Source organism: Staurois parvus, unplaced genomic scaffold, assembly GCF_062004578.1.
Source record: "Staurois parvus isolate SC_StPar_1 unplaced genomic scaffold, SC_StPar_1.0 ptg001810l, whole genome shotgun sequence".
NCBI lineage: Eukaryota > Metazoa > Chordata > Amphibia > Anura > Ranidae > Staurois > Staurois parvus.
Window position 1 is genome coordinate 232,265 of NW_028319606.1, and position 18,308 is coordinate 250,572.

The 18,308-nt window shown below is 43.3% G+C and overlaps 1 protein-coding gene across 1 annotated transcript in view; it reads right to left on the bottom strand.

Annotated features, from left to right (window-relative positions):
- Nucleotides 1-1,381: 1,381 nt before the first annotated feature.
- The window catches only part of LOC149434183 (piwi-like protein 1), a 36,291-nt gene continuing 19,364 nt past the window's right edge, over nucleotides 1,382-18,308 (bottom strand). The window contains exons 6-9 of the mRNA XM_089663994.1: nucleotides 12,332-12,485; nucleotides 12,087-12,212; nucleotides 9,830-9,977; nucleotides 1,382-2,179 (exon numbers count right to left, since the gene is read on the bottom strand). Of these exons, the coding sequence (XP_089520120.1) occupies nucleotides 2,063-2,179; nucleotides 9,830-9,977; nucleotides 12,087-12,212; nucleotides 12,332-12,485 (545 nt within the window). The 3' untranslated portion in view covers nucleotides 1,382-2,062. The remainder of the gene's footprint in view (nucleotides 2,180-9,829; nucleotides 9,978-12,086; nucleotides 12,213-12,331; nucleotides 12,486-18,308) is intronic.

The following is an 18,308-nucleotide window of genomic DNA, read 5'->3' on the forward strand; positions in this document are numbered from 1 at the left end:
CTGCCAAACAAAAATAAGACAATGTAATTAATAATCCACGACCTATGAAATTGCATATATTTTATAAAGATATCTGCCTTTAGAATTTGATTGGCTCCTGCTCCATATAAATCAATAGCTTATGTGGCTAGGAGAGCAAATCAAAAGATAACCATAAAAAAAAAAAAAAAAAAAAAAAACACACGTACAAATCTTTGCACCCTTTGCCAAGAGAAACTGTACTGCAAATCTTGGCTGCAATTTAAAGGAAGCTTGCGCCGATAGAAATATGGAGACTGGCCTCTCCACCTGAAAATGCTAGCTGCCTGGTTGTCAATGGATTTAATATTATGAAGAACAGATTTTAAACTACAGTATGCAGATTAGGAGTTTCTAAACTGGAAAACATAATTTGTTTCTACAGGCATCATACAAGAAATTTTAATAATATATTAAAAAAAAAAAAAATGCAATCACACAAAGCATACACACGGAAAGCAAGTCTGTACTATTAAATTGTCCTGCAATTGCCAGCAGCAAATATAGTCTGTGGTGGGTGGAAATCGCAGCAGTAAGGACTACCTGAACAGCAGCATGCAAGGAGTGCAAACCAACGTCAAACCACCTACAGACTCAATTATGAGAATAGGAGAAAAAAAAACAAAAAAACAAAACCAGCGCTCAAATCTTCATGCAGACTAAAGAAATTTCTGAATGCCAAAAACGTTGAGGTGCAGCCCTTCATAGGTTGGGAAATCTAGGTAATGGTGAACAAAAACAAACAAGGGCGCACTCCGATCGTGCATTAACGTGGTACACCACGTATTTATTGAAAAATAGTAGAAATCTACTCACAAACCAAAAAGGTTAAAAACAGAACAGGTAATACGTAAAGGCAGTCCAATGGATTCAAACACCTATATGGGATAGGCTAACGCGTTTCGGGAGACGAACCCCCTTCCTCAGATCTCAGAGGAAGGGGGTTTGTCTCCCGAAACGCGTTAGCCTATCCCATATAGGTGTTTGAATCCATCGGACTGCCCTTACAGATTACCTGTTCTATTTTTAAACTTTTTGGTTTGTGAGTAGAATCTAACGCGTTTTGGGAGACAAACCCCCTTCCTCGGATCTCAGAACAGGTTATCCGTAAGGGCAGAGGCTAACGCGTTTCGGGAGACGAACCCCCTTCCTCTGTTTTTAACCTTTTTGGTTTGAGAGTATATTTCTACTATTTTTCAATAAATACGTGGTGTACCACGTTAATGCACGATGGGAGTGCGCCCTTGTTTGTTTTTGTTCACCATGAGAATAGGAGAAGCTGGTAAGTCTGTGGTGAGTGGTTTACATGGCCTGGCTATTGCCATTTCCACAAACCAAGGAACATATTACCAGCTGCTGGCCATGGCTGGACAAACAACAAACTTGGTTACTATGCCTGTTTTAGTTTACATTAATATTTTTTTCTCTAATAAGTGATGCTAAACCTTCTTACAGCATTCCATGTTGCCACCTTCCTAATGTTTTCCAAATGTGAGATTTCCCTGGATAATTTTTAAATACCCCTGGAGTGCTGAGGCCAGAGACTGTCAGGCAACTAGCATCATTTAAGCAGTGCTCCTATTGTCCTCCTTCTGCAAATGCTACCTGCCTAGCTATCTCTGTCCTCAGCACTTTCATAGTAAGAGGAAAAGTCCCACCACCTGATCGGTAAATTGGCTCCAGGTTTGTGACTTAGCCTTTGCCTGGCTGCTAAAGCTGATCCAATGAGCATTTTAAAAAAATCGAGTTCAGTGGCAGACTCCATATTTTCTTAGTGCAGGTTTCCTTTAAGACAGGGAAGAAAAATTCTTCCATAACCAGACCAAAAGTTTAGTCTTCCTATTGGCTGCCCCCGTGTCTAAGTAGCAGCTTTAAGAGTAAACTACCAAAGAGAAAAAACAAAAAAACGTGAGAAACACAAATATAACTTCCTGTCTAAATTCTTCGCAAATAACGCATTCTAACTTCAGCAGAAAAATGGCTCCAAACTCCAATATCCTGAAAGACGTCAAAGACAAATGGTGGTCTTGTGTTCATCCAGCGGTTACAGGTAGTAGAGTAGGTTAGACAGGGAATTGTGGGGCTCCAAGTGGACGCTCTGGCCCACCAGGAAAGCCAGTTTGTGTGCGTACTGGCAAGGAGCTGGAACTCTGATCACTCCCTGGAATTAAGAAAAAGAAGAGGGACATGTTTTAAATGATAGTTTTTAAATATTGATTTTTGTGTTAAAAGGTCATCCAAAAGTGATAACTACTTCATAGATGGAGTCTATTGGTCACAATCACCTGCTGGCTTTTTATCTCTTTTGTGGACTCAGATGGTAAATCTCCTTGCAACAATTTCTGCTTCGGAACCATCCACATTGGGGTGTCCTAGCCCACCTTGGGAGACTGAGGTGTTACAGCCTTTTTTAAAGGTCCTCCCCAACTGCTACTAATTAACCAGCTTTATAGAATAAAGCCTAACTCCAGGCCAGGGGCGGACTGACTATTTGGAAACTCTGGCACTGCCCAAGGTCAGTAGGGGGCCCCATGAGATGCCCCTGGTACCTTTTTCATAGACTGAGTTTGGGCAAGGACACAGGGGCCCCATGATCCCCTATTGCCCAGGGGCCCCATGAGTTGTCAGTCCGCCCCTGCTCCAGGCTAAACTTATTTGAACTGGCCCCCAGACTGTAAAAAAAAAAAAAATTAAAACGTAGGCTGCAATACTCACCTTCAGTCCAGAGCTGCCTCTTAAAGTCTTGCCAAAAGATTTCATCAGTCTCTTATGGTGAATAATGCCTAGCATTATTGGACCATGCCCCATTCATATAGGAACATATAGGCATCTAGGTGCATTTGTGGAACTCTAAATGTCCCTGGAATCACATAAAATGCTTTTTTTGGCATAGACATTTAGCATCATCTAGATGCAGTCTATCTGCATTTACAGAAATATGCAGGAGGGTCTGTCAGCTAAGCACATCCTCTTTCCTGCACGCCTGAGCGAAGGGCAGATGGATTCCAGGAAGTGAATTCTATATGAATCTGCCCTTACTCAGGCTGATCTTGCTCAGGATGACCACAGCCAGAATGCTAGGGGATAGTTTTTCAAGTGATTGAAAGCAAAATAAAGCACGGAGACATGGATGGATGAGTTTGTTTTAATTAGAAATGAAATTGTGTTTTTGGTTTGTGGTGCTCAAAAAACACCAAATTTCCCTTTAAAGTGAGCAGTACAAAATAGCAAATCATAGGCCATGTGTCATCAAACAAAATAAGGGGTGAGCAACATATCAAACATGCCCACAAAAGGAAGTGTCAGATTCTAAAAACTCAGACGACAGCTTGAACTTGCACTTTGTGGCTGAAGCTTGCATCAGCAGAGGCCTGAACATCCACCCAGGAAAATTTAGAAAAATTATGACCAGGTGGTGGCCTTGCAAACCTGTGAAATGGATGCCTGGTGCTGAACGGCCCAATAGAGAAGGGAGGAACATGTTCATGGAGGGCTTAAACCCTGGAAATCAGAAGTGGAATCTTCTTGGAATGTTTTGGAGCAGAACAAACAGTAGGGAGGACAATGTCCTCATTGAGGTGAGCGGAAAAGACAGCCTTGGGGAGGAAGGAGGGTTTGGGTTTCAGGACCACCTTGTCCCTATGTAAGACTAGAAAAGGCTCCCTGCAAGAAAGGGCCACCAATTCAGAAACCTGCCTGACAGAAGTAAAGGCCGCCAGAAAAGCCACTTTACTCATGGGATCCAATGGGATATCCTGAATCAGTTCAAAAGGAAGGTTTTTGAAGAACTGAAAGTACCAGATTAAGGTCCAAAAATTAACACAAGCAAACTACTTGTACAGAAATCTTGACAAAAGAGTGCAAAGTTTTTTTTTTTTTTTTTTTTATAACAGTACTCTAAAGAGACAGGTTTTGGCCTTTATCCACCGAGAGCCACATGTTGTCCACGCCAGACTGGAGAAGGCCAGGATGCAAGAAATACATTTTCCTGAGAGATTAGGTGCCTACTTTCTTACCAGCCAAAGCAGGCCCAGGATATGTCATGGTAGATCCAAGTAGTTGGGTTTCTTGACTTGAGCAAAGTGGAAATGACAAAGTCAGCAAATTCCCTATCCTTTAGGACCTAGATTTCTAAAGCCATGTCATTCAAACCAGTGATTGAGAAGCAGGGTGGAAGAGAGGGCCCTGCGACAGGAGGTCTGGCCTGTTTTGCAGATGCCAAGGCTTGTCCATGAGGAATCTGTGTACACAGTTCTCCTGGGCCAAATTGGTGGAGCAGTCAAGGGAGAAACTTCACCGGGAAGAATGCAATCACCTGTCTGAACTGGGATCAAATAATGACCAGTGGATCCGCTACGAAAACCATGTTATCCCTGGATCTGGCCACAAACCTGTCCAATTTTTTGTTGAATCAGTAGGTCATGTCCACAAAGCATCAGGAAGATCTAGGGGTGCAGGGACCACTCCCCTAAGACCAGGAATTGGTGACTTATAAGTTAGCTTGCCAACTTTTCACTCCTGGTATGCAGATAGCCCAGGTGTGACTCAGGCTTGCTTTGTTCATGGTGGCCCGACTTCTGGTACCCTTTCCCTTTATGGATTCTGCAGGCCACTGCCATGGCATTGACTGTACGCCATGTAGGAGAGAATCTTCTGGCTCTATGTTCCAGAACGTTGACCGGAAGGCCTTAACTTCTGTGGGGACCAGGCTCCTTGGACAGTCAGGGAGTTGTAGACCTCACCCTAGCCCTTCAGGCTTCGATCTGCTGTTACCACCTTCCAGGGAGGGGGAAGGTGAATGATTTCCCAGATTCTAGGGATGATTTCAAAATCTACCATGTCAGGGTGATTTTCACCTGGCTGAACTGTAGTGGGGGATCCAGAGAAGGGATATACTTACCCCACCTTGGGAGAATGTTGAACTGAAAAGGTTTTGAATGGAACTGAGCAAAGGGAACTGCCACGAAAGACACCACTATGAGGCCCAAAATGCTCATACAGTAGCAAGTCTAGGGATACCTGGTTGACCCGAGAGCCTCAAAGTTGGACGTCAGAAGCAATATTTTCCTGGAGAAAAAAAAAATGTTCCATGTACAGGAACAGCCCCAAGTACTCCAGACAATGAGAAGGCTGGAGATCAGATTAAGGTTACATAAGAATGTTTTAAGAACTGGGTTGTTTACAATGCTGTAGACAGGACCATGGTTGAGAGATCTTTCAGCAAAAAGTCGTCCAGGTATTCCATGATCAGAGCCAGGGGCCACAAACTCTTTTGTAAAGACTTTTGGCAATGAGTGTGTCTTCCATATCAAAGCATAGAAAGCATTGCTGTGCAGGAATGATAGGAAAGTGAATATGGGCAAACGTGGATATCCACTAATGTCAAAAATTCCCTAGGTATGAGAAACAAATGACAGATCTTGCAGTCTCCATGTGGAATTTAGGGATACGCAGATATGTTTATGAATTTTAGGTCCAGAATGGGGTGAATGGTCCCATTCGCTTTTGGGACTGTGAATGGGTTTGAACAAACACTTCGAACTTTCCCTGCAGGAACTAGGATTACCACTTGTGCCTGAATGTGACTCAAAGCAGCCCACAAATCTGTTCCTCTTTGAGGTGAAGCTGGCAGATTTAAGGGTAGGAGTTTGGAGTAGGGATAGAAATGTTATTTTGTAGCCTCTGGACATGACTGATTGGACCCAGTGGTCTGGGACATCTCTGATCCGACTGGTTAAATGCAGAAATCCTCCTACCCTGAAGAAAGCATGCCCCTTCGATTTGTCCAGTCCAATCAGCAACAGTCTGACAAATGAACATAGCCACAATGGCCGTTGTAGGTCAGGACCAGAAAGAGCAAAGGTTGCCTTAAATAGGGTTTCAAAGAGTCTGTTAGGAAGGTTTATTATGCCTTTAGGAATTTTCTTATCTACACCTTGTGTTTTCACCTGCATAAAATGTGCATTGATCATGTAGTTTAATGGTGTAATTTGTTGCCCTGTACACAGCTTATACAAGAGTAAATCTTCACATTCTTGTGTCAGAAGTTTGTTTGCCAGGTGGCATGCCTCATGTTTGCATGCAATCCACTGGTTAATGCGTTACCTCTGTTGTCTGAGAGCTAACATTTCCTATGAAGAAACTATATATCCCACAATCTTTCGGTATGTCAGTTCAGTGTCCTGCACGTGAAAGCTAAACAGTAATTAGATCTGGCACAATGAATAATAAAAAGAAAAAAAGATGTTTCATCACATTAGCAATCCCACATTTTTGATGCAACAGAGGAAGTGGCGAGGCATGCTCTGTACCCAGGGACAGACTGACAACTCATGGGGCCCCCGGGCAGTAGGGGATCATGGGGCTCCGGTGTCCTTGTCCAAACTCAAAAAAGCCTATGAAAAAGGTAGCAGGGGCATCTCATGGGGCCCCCTACTGACCCCGGGCCCTCAGGCAGAGCCCGAGTTCCCAAATGGTCAGTCCGCCCCTGTCTGTACCCAGTGTTACCTGGAACAAGACATTGTCTGTCCCTAGGGGCAAAGTGGATTAATATTATACTGTACATATATGGGAATAGGTCAGCCAGAACACTACAAACTGCAGCCACCATGTGAGGCCATCATTACAAGGCAATCAGATGGAAAATAACTGCACTAATACCCAGGTAAACCAATGAAAACATTTTAAACTGTACAATGTCTTTAACCTCCCTGGCGGTATTCCCGAGTGTAGCTCGGGGTAAAGTTTCAGTACCACAAGCGGTAACCCCGAGCTACACTCGGGCTTATTATGCGGCGCTGCTCCATGATCCCTCGATCACTTACCTTGTCCTGCGCTCCCGCGATGCCCCCCCCTGCAGTGTCCCCTGTAATGTCCTCCGGCGGATGCCGACATCTGTTTTCCGGGCTCCGTTCCCTGCGATGTCAGGACGTACGGGGGACGGAACGGCGGGAAATTTGAAAGTGACAAAAAGTGACATTGACTGAAATCACATAGTAAAACATTACTGTATCAAACCATTTCACTAACATTTTGTCCCGAGTGCTTTGTCCGGCGCCCTGCCTACATTTTTATTGTTCTTTCTGCCTGGAAACTGAGAAATGTCCATGGCATCCAAAAAGCGTCTTTAGGTCAAAAGCGGTTTTAGACCGGCTAGAGAACAGCGATACTAAATTAGAACCACTTGCAGAATTGAGTGATAATGATTCGTGGGGAAATTCGTCAGACACTAAAAACGATTTTGCGACTTTGCTCAGTGATGTGCGAACTTGGCGCTATATTTCAAATTTCAGTGTTTTTGGTTTGATTAAATTATTGAATTAAATTTATTATTTTTTTTATGATTACTTATTAAATTATAAATTTATGATTTCATGTTTTAAATTTTAACATACTCGGGATGTTTACTAGACTCTTGTTCGGACAGATTTCAGTGAGTTATTCCTAACAATTACAGGCCTACAATAAAAAAAATACATATTTCCATGCAAAAAATGTACCACTTTGAGCACAGAAATATGGACATAATCAGACTGCTAGGGAGGTTAAAGGAGGGAAAATTCTCAACAGGAACAGTGAGATGCTTGCCAAGAACAGAAATGGCAAGATCCACTACTGAGACAGACCATTTTTTTTTTTTATAAATTCCTTTTCCAAAAGCGTTTTTCAGGATTTGTGCAATCCTCATACAAAGCACAGTTAATTAGCATGTGCAAGGTAAAGGTCTTTCTATACTTTGTCAGCTATTTGGTGCCCAGAGGAGCGTGTTAAGGCTGAGGACATTCCGATGCTTTTAGGTAATGGTTAGTATGCACTGCATCAATAAGTGAGCTCACAGTAGAAAGCATATGGTACAAGTCCTTAGCCTGTGCCTCAAAATGCAGGTACCTCTGGAAGGTCCTCTTCTGCATCCACTTCGCCTTCCTTCATATCACCCTAGAAGAGGTTGGAAGGTTCAGAATGAGGGGAGAGGCATAAGAGCGCTTCTGTGCCCTGGAGTCCGAAGGTACTAGTGGAGAATTTTTCAAAGAAATCCAACATGGCCTATCTGAACATTTCACTGCAGCTATCGGTTTTCAAGCCTGAGAGAAAGAGCTAGAAATAAGGCAATAGCTGTTCCCCTGTATCGACACAGCTACCCTCCTCTGAGTGTTTTGTTGATTTTCGTCGATGTACGAGTGCTATTAGGTCCTTTTTTTTTCAGCTCCTCTGCAAATCCCCTGTGGGGTACTAATGAAATGGATGTGGAATGAGAACGTATTGGTGGGTCTGGGAAAGGAGCTGTGACCAACTGGCTGCCTAACAAACCTGAGATATTTATGCTTGATGGCAGGGGCGGACTGACAACTCATGGGGCCCCCGGGCAATAGGGGATCAAGGGGCCCCTGTGTCCTTGCCCAAACTCAAAAAGGCCTATGAAAAAAGGTAGCAGGGGCATCTCATGGGGACCCCTACTGACCCCGGGCAGTGCACGAGTTTCCATATGGTCAGTCCACCCCTGCTTAATGGCATAAAGCTCAGGATTATTTATAACTTGCAGAATGAACTGTAATTGTAAACGTTCCTTGGTACCGGATAGGATACACTTGGATAACAATTTGCCGTATCCAGTGCGAGACAGCAGCAGTCAACACTGCAAGGGCCATATGTGGGCCCTCTACAAAAAAAACAAAAAAAATAAGGAATTTAAAATAAGAAACCCCCTTTGAATGTTTTCAGGATAATTTGAAATTCTCAAAGAATGTAAGGCAACTACTTTAGGATGGACTTGCTTGGAACTAAGCAACGGAAGCATTTCTTTTTCAAGTGAAATGCCTATAGAGGCTAAAAGGCAGAAAGGAAAGAATTTGGTACAGAACAATTTTATCCTTTTGAAAGGCCAAAAATGGAGGCTTACAAAACCACGCAGCTAGCTCTGAAATTCTACACACCAACACAATGGCTACTAAGATGGTTGATCCACCCTGTGCTGGAGAAAAGACAGGCGTAGGGCAACAGAGAAGAAAAGGGAAAACCCCAAGGGACTCGGTGTCAAGTACCATTTGCATGGTGTGGACAACCGTTTCCAGTAACCTGATTAACCATCTGTTAACCCAACTACAACCCAGTGGCTGTAAAGTACAGTAATCCTCTTGCATTAGCTCTTGACGTGGTGAGGAGAGGAAAGAAGAAAATTGAGGGAGGCCCTTCGCTTACCATACTGCTTGGCAAGGCAGGACTACGAGTGTCTGCCAGGACACTGCTTACTGTGGCCATGACCAGGGGTGGACTGACAACTCATGGGGGCCCCAGGCAATAGGGGGATCATGAGGCCCCTGTGTCCTTGTCCAAACTCAAAAAAGCCTATGAAAAAAAAAAAAAAAAAAGTACCAGGGACATCTCATGGGGTCCCCTACTGACCCCGGGCCAAATGGTCAGTCCACCCCTGGCCATGACTCTACTTGTCAGAGAGACACTGACAGGACAGTCTGGGTTAGGGACTGTATATGCTCAATAGCTGATACTAGGCAGACTACCAATCTACAGTATATTAATAGGCCTATTACAAAGCCAGCAACATGTTTGAAATAAAACCAAAAGCAGCAATAACTTCCATGATGAAGTCCTAACTCCTAGTTACTAGGCTAATAGTTCATCCACAACATTGAGAGTTTGGCCATTAGCAGGGGCTCCCCAGTCTGTGTTTTGGTTGGAAATAGCATCCTGGGTAGCATTCAACCCAGCAGGTGATGACCTAAAGCAAAACTGTATCCTCCCTTATACACGAGATACTTCAATTCCACTTTAAGAAATTTTCTTCCATCATACATACAGGCCAGTTGTAGTACTGGTGGCAGAGCTTGTAAGTCATTCGCTGCATGTGGTCTGGCCTCAGGCCTCCACTGTCATACACAACATTGTAGTGTGTTGGGGACACTGTGCCTTGTCGCACAGACTGGCTGACGATGAAGAAGTCGTACCTAAAAGAGAAGAAGCCACACAACAGTTTTTTGGCATAAAAAAAAACAAACACCAAAAACAAACACACCCACACCCAAACAAACACACACACCCAAACCCAAAAACACACCCAAAAACACACCCACACCCAAAAACACACCCACACCCAAAAACACACCCACACCCAAAAACACACCCACACCCAAAAACACACCCACACCCAAAAACACACCCACACCCAAAAACACACCCACACCCAAAAAACACACCCACACCCAAAAAACACACCCACACCCAAAAAACACACCCAAACACTTAGCCAGGCTAGGAAGCCAGTTGAAAGCAAAAAGGAAGTAACAGCTACTCTACCTAAAACTGAACTCCAGGCCAGCAGCTAAAACACATACACATTTAGCAAGCAGTTTTGCAATCATTTGGCAGAAAATCAGTAATTCGTGAGAGCTGTGGTTTCCACGAATCAGTGGTGCAAATTCATTATCCACTGAGGAGACTGGGATACGGAAGTAACATACGAAAAAAGAAATTTCTGAATCGGGAAAATGTGTAAAACAGAGAATTACAAATCCTTTGGCAAGTAAAACAATAAAAAGGTGCGTATGCGTAAAGGTGCTGGCCAGGAATTTTGACTTGCTGATCAAGGGAATGATGTTGACATTTGATCACACACAGGAATGCAAATTTAAATCTGCAGTGTTGATGCTGATGCACAGGCATGGGACGCAATATACGTAGGCTTGCTTTTTGCAGGAAGGGACGCTTCTTCTTCTCATTCAGTAGGTTTATTAGGGAAAAGTGTTCAAGAATTTCAGCGTCTCTAGTGGTAACTGGAGCAAAGCCACACAACACTAGAGATGTATGCACTGAAATCAAAGGAAAACATTTCCACAGCATGTCATCACCTACGTGTGAACAGTAATAATCAATAAGGAAAGGGTCCCAACCCTGAACATTGAGGTACACCACTAATATCCTTAGACCATTCAGAGTATGAATCATTAATCACTACTGTCTGAATACGGTTCTGTAGCCAACTTTCTATTTACAAGCTGAATTTTCTAAGCCTGTAGACTTTAACCTACACAAAAGCCATGTTTGAGGTGCGGTGTCAAATGCTTTGGCAAAGTTCAAGTCTACTACATCCACAACCATTCTCTTGTCCTACGTTTTTGCTTACTTCCTCATAAAAAGAAATCATATTTGTTTTGACAGCTTCAGTCTGCTGTCAACCCATGCAGTCAATTGCTTAACCTCTTGGAGCCGGCCGAACACAAATGTGCGGCCTCCAGGCATCTGGACCTAGACACCGAGCGGCCGCACATTTGTGTTATATTAAAAAAAAAAAACATATGTGCTGAGAGCGCGCTCCCAGCACACGTCTGGTACTTACGGAAAGGTCCTGATCTCTTTCGATCAGGACCTTTCACGATCATGTTACCACCGTGACAGCGAATCACAGCGGTCATATGAACCTAAAACCCCGCACCTCCCGGATTCTAGAACCCTTAAAAGGGACGGGAGGCGCCAGCACCAAGGGGTTCAAGGATAAGTTCACCTTTGGGAACAGGTTACATGTTCCATCAGTTCTAAGTTCCTCTAACTAGCTGTCAGATTTAAAAAGCGCGGCTATGTGGGGTCCCACCCACACGACCACGTCATTCATTCAGTGTTCTGTGAATGAATGAACGAACTACAAGTCCCTACAGCCTTAGCAGCTGATGGCTTGAAGTTCTCATTGAATCTTCCTGTCAGTATAACATCCCGTACGGGGCAAGCAGATAAACGGACAGGTCTGCAGGAGACTTTCATGGCACCAGTGATCTGCTGGTGCTATGCTTTACAGGCTCCTGCAGCCAAAAATAATAAATGCACTTTTTTTTTTTACCTGCAAAAATAAAATGTGCATTATTTTTGGGCAAAAGGTGAACTTACCCTTTAAAATGTTTTCTATCTAAAATTTTGTGGTTAATCGAATGCACAGGTATCTTCCAAGCTATACAACTTAAACTAACCAGTCTGCAGTTTACTAGGTAAATGTCATACAAAAAGGACAAAGATCAATGCATATAAAAAAGGTTTAAAAAAAAAAAAAAATCAGTCAGGTTAAATACCATTCAGGTCTGGTGACTTCAGTATCAACTATTGTTCCAGGAGGTGGATTCTGGAGCCCACGGCCCCCAGTAGCAAAGAATCTGGCATTGATCCTTTTCTTAACCACTACAACTGTCAGTTTAGGGCTGAGGGGGAAAAAATTAAACGGTTATTACACAATGTTAGGAAATACAGGCCATTCAGATGAATGATTATTACACAATGATGGGGCAAATTTAAAAAAAAAAAAAAAAAAAAGCCTTACATGTAATCTTTGCCTGCTGTCTTGATACAGTCCATAATCTGTGGCACTTCATAGCTGACAAGGGTCTTAAGCTGACCGTCGCCCACACCATCACGGTAAATTACAATACGGAAGGGCAGCATGCCATTGCACTTAAACCAAGCATGGAGAGCACCTGAAAAAAATAAATACAGATATTATTTGCAGTCATTTTGACTAATGTCACAGCAGAACCAAAACCAATCAGAGTTTAACCAAAGGACACTTTGCAACATTTTAGGTCAGCTAGAACATATTTGTCCCTGATGGACTATTATAGACTAGAGCAGGGGTAGGCAACCTTCCAGAGGTTGAGATCTACCCAGAGAGCAGAGGATATCAAAGATCCCGGGAAGGGGAGGGGGGGGCTATAAAGCCCCTAATAATAAGACTAATAATAATACTTTGCCCCCCTATTCCCCCAAAGTAGTGTCCTCTGCACCTCCCCCCACACCCCCCTATAGTATCCTCTACCCCTCTAAATGGTATCAGTCTGCAAAGCCATCTGCACAGCGTTGGCAGAGCTACCGGGGGGGGGGGTCAACTTTGGTCTCAATGACACACTGCCTGCTCCTCTGTTTCCCTCTAGGATATCCCCATGGGGGTGTTAAGGAGGAGAGGTGTCAGACTGTAACCTGCTGGCTGTGTGCTGCTGTAATGGGTATGTGAAATGTCCCACACTGTGTAGGTTTGGATCCCAGGACTTCCCAAGTAAGTCTGGACTATGCTGCTCTTCCCTCTAAGGCAGTGTTTCTCAACTCCAGTCCTCATGGACCCCCAACAGGTCATGTTTTCAGGATTTCCATTATTTTGCACAGGTGATTTGATCAGTTTCACTGCCTTAGTAATTACCACAGCTGTTTCATCTGAGGGAAATCCTGAAAACATGACCTGTTGGGGGTCCATGAGGACTGGAGTTGAGAAACACTGCTCTAAGGGCTCGTTCACACTTGGCTGTTTTACCAACGCTTGCCAAACGCCCCTATAGCGTTTGGCAAGCGTTGGTCCGGCGTTTGCGGAGCGTTTAACGCTCGGCAAATGCTCCGCATGCGCGGTTTAGCGGTGGTTGCTAGGCGTTTTCCAAGCGTTAATGCCCCACAAACGCCTATAATGCAGTTTGAGTGGTGTTACCGCTCCGCAAACACCCCGCAACACCGGCCGGGCGTTTGCGGAGTGGCACCATAGACGAGAATAGGAGGCTTCAAACGCCTCCTGACTCGACCAGAGGCATCCGTTTTGCCGCAACGCAAACGCTCCCGTTAGAACAGCACCATGTGCTGTAATGTGTAGAATTGGCAGAGGAGTTTGGGAAGCAGTAAAAACGCTTCCCAAACGCCTCTCTGCCACCTGCACACAACACTAGTGTGAACGTAGCCCAACTCCCAGGATAGTGGGTGCAGGAGAAGGATGCGCACAAGACTTACTGCTTCACATGGGGAAGAAGCTGCAGAGCTGGGGGATGAAGCCACCTATGTGTTCAGTGCTGGAGCTCAGATATTGAGTGGCTGCTACACTGCACAGCCTGGCTCCCATCAATATCCCAACCTCCCAGGGATAGAGCAGTGGCTGGGGAGTAAAAAAACAAAACAAAAAAAAAATAGGGAGGGGTATACTCTGCACCATAAAGAGCCTCCGAAAACTTTACCCCTCACAGCACCATCTTGAACACTCCCCATACTAGCTTAGCAAGCTGCTAATAGGCTGCTAGGACCGGATGGCATCCTAGTTACCAATCACATGCTCATAAACGTGAAAGGCCAACCAAGGCAGCCCCCAATCCTGCCCTCTGTCCTGTACTGGGCTACCTCCTTGCTCTCTGGTCTGCAGTGAAGATGAGAGTGGAGGAACATGTTTGCGATCTCCACGTTGACTGCCCAAGATCGATGGGTTGCCAACCTCCATATTTTAGTGTAGTGTATACAAAGTGATAGTATTGGCATGAGAGCATTATCTTTTTCAGTTTTAGGGGTTATGGTAAGGTGCACCTAAGGATTAAATATGTACACTAAAATTCCATAGGGTAGGGCAAGTATGTATATGCCAGCAACAGAAATGGGAGTTCATCTGACTCGATTTGCCCTGAGCTCTAGGTAAATGAATAGCAGCTCTCCCCTTCCCACCTTAAGAGTTCAGATGGAGTAGGAGGAGGCAGAGTTTATGATTTGCAGGAAAATTTCTTACTGTGAGTCAGCAAGCCCACTTTCCCTATGCACAATTCATGAGAGAGGTTCAGGAGACGGACACCACGCCATGGTTTTGATGTGGTAAAGGATACTACAGATCTGCGAGTTTTAAAATGGCATTTTTGCTGTAACAGAGATTTTCTAACAGATAGTCTGGCTGAAAAAAGGCACAAGCCCATCAAGTTCAGCCATAAAAAAAAAAAAATCGTAACAATTCTACACTCACAGTTGATCCAGAGGAAGGCAAAAAAAAAAAAAAAACCCAGCAAAGCATGATCCACTTTGCTCCTGCAGGGGAAAAAATTCCATCCCGATCCCCCGAGATGCAATATGATATTCCCTGGATCAAATTGACCTATAAATGTTATATCCAGTTATATTCTGTGTATCCAAGAAAGAATCCAGGGCTTTTTTTAAAGCAATCCACTGAGCTGGCCAGAACCAACTCTTGAGGGAGTCTATTCCACATTTTCACAGCTCTCACTGTGAAGAAACCTTTCTATGTTTGGAGATTACATTTCTTTTCCTCCAGACGTAAAGAGCGCCCCCTTGTCCTCTGTGATGACCTCAGGGTGAATAGCTCTACACCGAGTTCACTATATGAACCACTGATGTATTTATACATGGAGATCATATCCCCCCTTATGTATTATACATGGAGATCATATCCCCCCTTATGTATTATACATGGAGATCATATCCCCCCTTATGTATTATACATGGAGATCATATCCCCCCTTATGTATTATACATGGAGATCATATCCCCCCTTATGTATTATACATGGAGATCATATCCCCCCTTATGTATTATACATGGAGATCATATCCCCCCTTATGTATTCTACATGGAGATCATATCCCCCCTTATGTATTCTACATGGAGATCGTATCCCCCCTTATGTATTCTACATGGAGATCGTATCCCCCCTTATGTATTCTACATGGAGATCGTATCCCCCCTTATGTATTCTACATGGAGATCGTATCCCCCCTTATGGATTATACATGGAGATCGTATCCCCCCTTATGGATTATACATGGAGATCGTATCCCCCCTTATGTATTATACATGGAGATCATATCCCCCCTTATGTATTATACACGGAGATCATATCCCCCTTATGTATTATACACGGTGATCATATCCCCCCTTATGTATTATACATGGAGATCATATCCCCCCTTATGTATTCTACATGGAGATCATATCCCCCCTTATGTATTCTACATGGAGATCATATCCCCCTTATGTATTCTACATGGAGATCATATCCCCCTTATGTATTCTACATGGAGATCATATCCCCCTTATGTATTCTACATGGAGATCATATCCCCCCTTATGTATTCTACATGGAGATCATATCCCCCCTTATGTATTCTACATGGAGATCATATCCCCCCTTATGTATTCTACATGGAGATCATATCCCCCCTTATGTATTCTACATGGAGATCATATCCCCCCTTATGTATTCTACATGGAGATCATATCCCCCCTTATGTATTCTACATGGAGATCGTATCCCCCCTTATGTATTCTACATGGAGATCGTATCCCCCCTTATGTATTCTACATGGAGATCGTATCCCCCCTTATGTATTCTACATGGAGATCGTATCCCCCCTTATGATTATACATGGAGATCGTATCCCCCCTTATGTATTATACATGGAGATCGTATCCCCCCTTATGTATTATACATGGAGATCGTATCCCCCCTTATGTATTATACATGGAGATCATATCCCCCTTATGTATTCTACATGGAGATCATATCCCCCCTTAATCTCCTCTTCTTAAGAGAATAAATTCAGTTCTTCTAATCTTTCCTCATAGCTGATCTCCTCCATGCCTCGTATCAGTTTGGTTGCCCTTCTCTGTACTTTCTCCAGTTCCCCAATGTTCTTTTTGTGAATTGGTGCCCAAAACTGAACTGCATATTCCAGATGAGGGCTTACTAATGATTTGTACCGGGTTAACATGATATCTCTCTCTGGAGTCTATACCTCTTGTAATACAGGAGGATTTTGCTTGTTTTAGAAACCACAAGCTTAATAATGGCATGCAATGCCAAGCTGAGATCTACCAGAACCCCCAGATCCTTCACCATTGATTCCCCCAGTTATGCCCCCCCCAGTATGTATGATGCATGCATATTCTTAGCCCCCAAGTGCAGAACCTTACATTTATCAACATTAAACCTCATTTGCCACATAGTTGCCCAATTACACAGAGCATTGAGGTCGGCTTGTGAGTTGGAGACATCCTGTAAGGACGTTATTCCACTGCACAGCTTGGTGTCATCTGCAAAGACTGAAATGGGATTTATAATCTCAGACCCTATATTGTCTATAAATATATTACAAAGTAAGGGTTCCAACACTGAATGGTCTAGGGGTGTCAGTGGTGTACCCCAAGGTTCAGAGTATGAATCATTAACCACTACTCTCTGAATACCATCTTTTAGCCAGTTTTCGATCCATTTACATACAGATTTTTCTAAGCCCGTAGACTTTACCTTACACATTAGTCATGTTTGGGGAACTGTGTCAAACACTTTTGCAAAATCCAAGTATATCACGTCCACCGCCACCCCTGTGTCCAAGTATACCACGTCCTCCACCACCCCTCTGTCCAAGGTTTTGCTCACCCCCTCATAAAAAGAAATCAGATTTGTTTGAAAACTTCTGTCTTTCATGAATCCATGCTGTGTTGCTTAAAATTTTATTCCAGCTAGAACTCATCTATGTGGTCTTTTATTAAACTCTCCAGCATCTTCCCAACTATAGAAGTTAAACTAACAGGTCTATATTACTTGGTAAATATTTTGACCCCTTTTTAAATATTGGCACCACATTGGCCTTACACCAATCCAGTGGTACTATGCCAGTCATTAAAGAGTCCCTAAAAATGAGACACAAAAGCTTTGAAATGACAGAGCTCAATTCTTTAAGGACCCGTGGGTGTATGCCATCCGGTCCAGGTGCTTTATTCACCTTTATTCTGTCTACATATTTTTGGATCATATCAACTGTGAGCCAATGTGGATCATCTGGAGCGGTGTCAATACCATGCCCATTATGGAGCAGAGCTCCCCCATGATCCTTTGTATACACAGAGCTGAAGAAGGGATTTACAAAATAATCTAGAGTGGGTGACTGGAGACAAAAAAGGCGGCACATTTATTAAAAGGGCCTACATGCTCAGACCGGACCTTTTTACTATTAATATATTTGAAGAATTTTTTGGGGTTGGTCCTGCTATCTTTTGCAATCTGTTGTTCATTTTCAATTTTTGCAGTCTTTACAAAGAATATAACAGAATATGCAAAAAAGGAAATAATGTTTAAACGATGATAGCGTTCCTTCATTTTTATATTAAATAAAAGCTCTTTTCTTATTATCTATAGCTTTTTTAACTTTGGCTGTAATCCACATAGGTTTGATTTTTAGCCTTTTAAACTTGTTGTCCATGGGAGTATATTTTGCAGTGTGTTCACAGTCTTTAAGAACTCCTATTTCTGTGTTGTGTTCATCAATGCCAATATTCCCTCCCAGTCTAAGTCTCGGAGAGCAGCTCTCAGCCTTGGAAAATTAGCTCTTTTAAAATTGAGCGTTTTTATTTTTGCCATGCTTGCTGTTTACAGCTAACAAATGAAATCATGTTATAGTCACTGCTACACAGATGTTCTTTTATATGGACATTCATAATAAGCTCTGCATGGTTTGAGATTATCAGGTCCAGCAGAGCATCATTCTTAGTTGGGGCCT